Raw genomic sequence first — 7240 nt, forward strand, 5'->3', positions numbered from 1 at the left:
TACTTGCTGTGAACAAGCCTCAGCTTAGCATGACTTTTCCAGATCTTACTATAGTCTTTTAACAGACTTAAGGCAATTATTGGAGTGTTCATAACCTGTTGTGGAGAGGACTTCCACCAGTCGTCTTGGGAAAAGTATGACAACACTTGTGGACAGGGCTTCAACGAGTTGGACGCTGTGATGAACCCTGTACCACTGTTCAAATGTTATCCATCCCCCTCTGACTCGGTCTATTGCCTCAGCATTCCCTAACCCAGCAACCGAGTTTTAGCCAATTAAGTTTACATAGGCCTCCCATAGTGGGACCGGGGAATGTACAGCCCAAGATGCCTATTAAACTTACTTTTGCTTAGAGGTGTGCGGGTGAGTGTGGGGGGAGGAAAAGTCCTTTGTAAATCCAGATTACAACTTGTCTGATAAGTGCTGAGCTGGGTGTGAGGGTTGATTAGCATTTGGAACACAGATTCCCCATCATGCAGTGTTTCCCTGCTTCGCTGATCCCAGAATTCACTGCAGTCTCTGCTTCAGGTTTTCTGTTCTCCACCTCTCGTGTAAATGAATGGTCATCTGGTTATATCTCAGATGCAAATGAGACCTAGGGCAGTTGTTTCACTTTTGTCACCCTTATCTGGAGGGTTTTAGGTGTATCTCTCACTGCATCTTAATCAGTTTCTGTTTAGGTAGAGGAGGGGGGGTGGCGATTCTCTGTGAGTCAGACAGTCTGTGTCCCCAAGAACATGGAGCTGACAGGTAACAGAGGAAAGGAAGGAAATATATAAGAATTGTTTACTCAAATATAAGAGAGGTTTTTCCCCAGTCAACATGTGGGGAAAAGCCATTTATCTTGCATTCAGATACAAGCAAACCTCGCTAAATACATTATCTATCATTAAGCTGCTGCCAAATTGGCATGTAAAGCCAATGGTGAGTATGACTATAAAATGCATAGCCCATATGGGGCACACTTACTGATGGGAACCTTTTTTGTGTAGCCCTTAGAAAAAAGGAAGTTGTTCTTCTAGGAGGGAACAGGCACTGGCATGGAGGTACTGTAATACCAGGCTAGCACTCAGAGAGGCCAGAAGAAGCTACAACCTGCTTCTCTGGTGCCAAAAATGTTGATGGGAGACTTTTTATGGCCCTTAAGAAGGGCAGTTGCCAGTACTGCGAGAGGTTGGAGCAAGTTCTGACACCCTTCCCTGGTGCCAAAAATGCTGATTTTTTTTTTTTTGGCAAAAAATATACATCTACACCCCCCTCTCCTCTATACCTTTACCAGCTTGTCTTGTAACAGCTTGGACAGTCCAAAACATACCTTTACAGTTACAAAACTCATTCCTGTTACAAAACTGCACAATATGTCTGCTTGCCAGTCACCATCATCTTTAACTGTCACAATTATGCAAAGGACCACCTCGGTGCCCTCCACCCTCCCTGCTCCCTTCACCCACCTCCCAGCTCCCCCACCAGTTTTCCCAGTCCTTTCACTCTTTAGTGCAGCCCATCTGAATAAGATATTTAGTAGTGCCCATTGTGCTCAGTCCCCTTCAGCACTGACTCTCAAAAGTCATGGTGAGCCACTATATTGAATACATTTCAACTTCCTCTTCACTTTCACAGCTGATATGCACTTTTCTTTCCCATTTTCATTGCATCCTGGTTTTTAACCAGCCTTAAATGTCTGGCCAACATCACTGAATGGGGCCCCAAACAGCTTGACCAGAATCCCTCTGTTGACCCCTCTCTCAACCTATCACATATGATTAGTGTGGCCCTGCCCTCCATGAGGTGGAGCCAGACCAATTTGCCATGAGACTCATCTGCATATAATTTTTTCATGGATGCCAGGAATTGTGACAAAAGCACCTGGTTCCAGTCATGGGTGAGGAGCTTATTAGCATGTAGATACTTTGTTGGGGGTATCTGGAGTATACAAATATAATGATCAGTGTTGAGCTGTGGGGTCATGATTATGTCAAATGCTGTTGTCTTTGCTGTGGCCTAGCCCAATGAACTGTACAATAAACTATGAGCCTTTTGGCTTTGTACTAGTGTCATTCATAGGAAAAGTAATATACGTGTATATACACGCAACTTATATAGCTAAAGGCGTCATGGCCTTTTGGCTAAGATCAATGGAGACAAGGGGCACCTGAGTCCTAAGAGCTCCAGGCTTCAGGCTTGCACATAGGATGCCTACTCAGATCTGGGGAGTATATTTGAAACTTAACACAAATGGCTCTGGGAGGGAAGATGGTGGTAGAGCCATACAGATTTGACAATTCAGCTCTGTTTAGTCAGATTTTAGAGCTCAACTCTTAGGCTTTGCCCAATTGGATTTGGAACTAATTTGGCCTTGAAAAAGATATAAAAATAGATTTTAATATATTCAGTTAGGTACAGAAGTACTGCTTAAAAGTGTGTTATGGGGTACCTGAGCTAAAGCTGCATACTGCTGGTATGTTTCTTTCTAGGTCAGTCTTTTCAAATTTGCTTGTTACTTCCATATGCTCAGGGAAAGCAGGGCCTGATAGTAAGGAAAGGCCTGCAGGGGAAAAGCTGTGGTGGGGCGGGGTGGACAGGCAAGTGGACTATCTGACCCACCAGATTTACCTTCCCTGCTATAGCAGTGGGAGGGGAACAAATTCCAGATAAACCTCCAATAATTAGATTCTATACCTGGAAAATGATAACAAATATATACATTTTCCATATATAGAATCTAATTATTGGGGGGTTGTCTTATATACAAGTAAATATGGTAAGTACCTTTACAAAGAGAAAATACTTGGTACTAGTGGAGAAAACTGTCTAATGGAGAAAAAGGTTTAATAAGAACTAGTATTTAGCATTGAAGCCAGAAAAATTCAAATTGTACCTACATTCTAACCTTTTTTACAATTCTGGTCATTTAACTGCTGAACTACCAAAGGAAATGGTGGATTTTCTTCTCTTGGTGTCTGGACAGCCTTCTAGAAGATATGCTTTAATCAAACAAATTATTAGACCTAATGTAAGGTGAAATACATCTGCTTATGTTATACCAGCGATCAGACTAGATCATCTAATAGTATTGTCTCGTCTTAATCTCTTTGAATCTATTTGTCCGCAAACCACTGAAAGTGAACACATTAATTTACCTACTTTTTTCCCTGGTTTTCCCTTCCTTAATGAATTGCATGCAAATTGTTGTATGTTAAATGTTTCAGTTAATAAAAGAACCATATGTTTTTTTTCTACTGTGCAGTGGTTTGTCATAGAATTTTTTGTTTGGTTTACCAAACAAACAAGAAAAACCACAGCTTCCTTTTTCTTAAGGGTGCAGTGCTTTGAAGAGGACAACACTTTGACCTTTTTTTGACAGAGCAGAAAGCATTTATGTTAAAGACTACCTGTTAAAATATAAATATAAGAAACTTGTGTGCACCAAAACCTTGTAACATGCAAAGGGTTGTTTGCTCCTGGATGGGTTTAATCCTAAATTTATGCTGGAAAACCCTGTCATTTTTTATGTTCAAACTTCAAAAACTAAATCTGAATACATACATTCAGCTTAAAATCCAAAATATGTCATACTTCTTACTCTTAGTGAAGTGAATTTACCTAAAAAGTTATTGCACAGAGACTTTGCTTTTTTTAAAAGTTGTAAGGGCCTGACTATTCATAGGTTTTTGGGAATAGCCTTTTAACAATTAAATGCATCTGACATTAAACCTATACCTATACCTTGATCACTGAATATTAATATAAAGTAACTGAACATTTCTATGTCTCTGTTCAGCTCTTGTTTCTAAAATGGTAGTTTGTGAGACCTAGCTGAAGAGGAAGTTCTTCGGAAATACTTGACATTAAAGCGTGCACATGACACTTAACCTAACTGAATCACAAGATATTTAACTATATATAATTCCATTCTTCAAAGGCTTTTGGGAAATATGCAAATAGATAAACTTTTCCTCAGGGTAGACTTAGTGAAAATGTCATAAGACAGACTGCGGTATTAATAGACGGTGTCTGTTACCATGCTAATAAATCACAGGGGACATAAGATGATGCTAAAAACCAAATAGAACAACAGATACGGAAGTGGTTAGAGGAATTTAAAACGTGTGCATTTAAACAACTTTTTTCAGTTGCATACATTCTTCTGTCCATTTATGCTTTTGAATAACTTCAAAGTTGCTTAACTGTGGTCTCATTGCTTTGAAGAGAATTCTTCCTTTACATGTTATAACTACTAAGCAATGTATTGCGGGCTTGAAAGTGATATCACGTACCTCTTTCACCAGCCCTCCACTTGCCTGGAGTTTCCCCTACTATATACTTTACTGTCTTTATAAAGATTCCTCTGATAGGCTGTGGTCTAAAAAGGTCTAAAAGGAAAATATGGTAAAACTTTCATCAGGACAGTTCTTGCCAGTCTTGCTTGTTGACTCTACGTCTTCCGGAACAAACGAGAATTAAGATACCAGAGGTGCAGGTACTCCTGTTTCCCTGCTCTTTGAACCTGATGTGCATGATTCTGTTTGTGGTTAACACCAATACTTTTAATCACACTCTAGGATTTGTCACATGTTCATTTTCATGTAGATTTTCCTGTCCTCACTTGGTTTGTTTTTTTGTTTTGTGGCTAATAAAGATGTTGTGCTTTTATCCACTGACCTCATTTAAGAATGTTCAGTTTTAAGACAGTAACTTTTTTTTTACAAAATATGGGTGTGCACTCATTATAGTACCTACCAGAAATTCTGGAGAGTCATGGGAAATGTCAAACCGATGTCCTTGGTTTGTAGCCATAGACTAGTCTCCAGTTGACATGGACAAGTTTCTGGTGGAGGTTTACAGTCTCCTGTTAAAGCTTTTTTATTTGAGATGGGAGAAATATTTTAGATAGAACATAGAAGCTCCCTGCTCAATTCACAGCTATTGTTTTTCTTTGGAATCAAATCAAAACCTTTTTCGGTTAAAGGAAAGTTCAGATAAGGACAGTTCTACTGTACCGGTAAGGAAACTATGCTATGTAGCTCCTGTATTCTCCTCCCAGTTTACTCCCCACCTCTTTTCTCTTTTCTGTTTCCTGCAAAATATTGTAAAAAAGTCACAAATGGCTGGATTAGACGTGTCATTTTTAATTTAGGGTTCTTATACATATGGTATAAATAGATATTATATACATAACATAGCCACTCTGAACCTTTCATTACAAGTGATTATTATAATTAATGGGAACTTTCCCCAACCAGAGCAGCAGTACATTTTCATTGATTCACTCGAGTAATTGGTCTGAATAAAAAGTAACTTGGTTTGAGTTGATTTATATACTTTCTCCTGGTTTATTTGCATCAATACATCTCTACATTTTCTTGCAGCTGTTAGTGAAATTCTAATAGATATTTAAAGGTTACCTGAATATGGAGTGGTTCTTTTTCTTTAGTGGTGGTTTTATTTCTTTTACATGAGCACTGCTATTGTCATATTTACAGTTTTCTTCTTTACTCGTGCTTTTTTCTCATGGCATTCTTATGGCTAATTGCTTGTGGAATGAAAAACTATTTGTTTCACCAGAAATAGAAGGTTTTATTTTTCATTCATTCAGATTTTGCCTATAGTTAAGTCACTCTGTTTAATGATATTTGGCTTGACTCCGAAGCAAAGAAACTAGAAATGTATCTGAACTACAAATAATGTAATTGAAATACTTTTAGAAATCATAGCTGGCAAAGAAATCCCTTGCTGTTTCCTTGATTCTCTCCCAAAAACTCTGGTTGTATATGCCAGAAGAAGTTTGTGTTAAGAAATGAGGAAGTAATTTCTATTTAATAGCCAGTTAAAAATGCTTTGTTTTTATTTTCCTCTTAATATTTTTTTTTTCAGATTTCTGGAATCTGCTACAACAGTAGTGTGTTAAAAGTTCATCAAGTAATTTGTATACCCAGTTGGGTAGCAAAGATATTTTCTTGGACTCTTGAACCAATTTTCTCAACTGCGGAACCATCCAGTGAGATTCGAGTAGGAATGGGAGCAACAGTAGACATCCAGAGACAGCAGAGAATGGAATTACTGGATCGTCAGATAATGCTGTCTCAGTTTGCGCAGATGAGACGGCAAAGACAACAGCAGGTATAGATAAATGATCTGTCATAAGGAGTATAACTATTGAGTAATGGCTATTATGCCTTTATTGCTTAATCATAATTTCTTGTCCCTGTATATTAAATAAAGTATAGTTATTGCAGGTATTTAGTGTTTCTCTGTTGGAATTATATGGTTACATTCTCATAGACTGCTTTAACAGTAGTGATCGTGGACATCAGGCTTTTTATGTTTAAAACATTTTACAAGATATGAACTAAACCACCTGTAAGTAGATGAGGTGAGGAGGTGTGTTTTTTTTTTTAATACCATCAGACCGAGGGTGAGAAGTGAAATGATTTACCAAGGTGCAGGATCAGTGATAGAACCACAGTTTAACTCAACTTAATTTTAAATTTAGGATGTCCTAATGTCTAGTAGGGATTTTTCCCTCTTTTTTTTTAACAGAGGTTTCTTTATGAAAGTGCAAAAACCTTTCTTTTTCTTTCTTCCATATAGAGGCCAACCACAATGCTTTTTTGTTACTGCTTTTCATTTTTGTGTATTTTATTTTCCTTTTGATTAGACCACTAGAGCCTCTTTTATTTTTCTGTTTTGATGGAATGGACAGGTGCAGGTGTGAGCATACTTGGCATTGTAAGACAGTAAAATAAATCAAGTGATCTCTGTTTGTTTGTTTTTTAAACTGTAGATCAGTGGTTCTCAGCCTTCTTAGGCTCAAGGCATCTGTTGAAAAATGCAAGCTCTTAGCTTTCACTCCTTTTTTGACTGAAGAAAAATAATAGAACAATTCTTCTATAGCAAAGAACTCAGAAAGACCACAACACACCAGAATGTTTGCATTCTTATTCCAGATCTCAAGGTTTATCTTGTGAATTATGTCTAGGAGCTCCTGTACACGTGCAGGGAGGCAGCTCCAACACGCTGTAATTACAGTGCGTTGGAGCAGACTTGATTAATCATGTCTGCTGGAGCGTGGTAATCGCTGTGCTCCAGCAGACTCCAGTGTCACGTGTATCAGCGTCCCTGCACTGAAAAATGGCAGTGGGAAACTTTAAACTAAAGCTCGTTCAATCAGCTTTAGTTTGTGCCCCACCGCTATTTGTACTATTTTTGTTTTTCAGCTATTTCTACTGCTATTTGTACT

General features: G+C 38.3%; 1 protein-coding gene across 1 annotated transcript in view; it reads left to right on the plus strand.

The window, feature by feature from the left end:
• The window catches only part of UBAC2 (UBA domain containing 2), a 222902-nt gene that overhangs the window by 169564 nt on the left and 46098 nt on the right, over window positions 1-7240 (plus strand). The window contains exon 7 of the mRNA XM_019524275.1: window positions 5875-6120. Coding sequence (XP_019379820.1) covers window positions 5875-6120 — 246 coding nt within the window. The remainder of the gene's footprint in view (window positions 1-5874; window positions 6121-7240) is intronic.

Source organism: Gavialis gangeticus, unplaced genomic scaffold (assembly GCF_001723915.1).
Source record: "Gavialis gangeticus isolate Ggan-Ray unplaced genomic scaffold, GavGan_comp1, whole genome shotgun sequence".
Taxonomy (NCBI): Eukaryota; Metazoa; Chordata; order Crocodylia; family Gavialidae; genus Gavialis; species Gavialis gangeticus.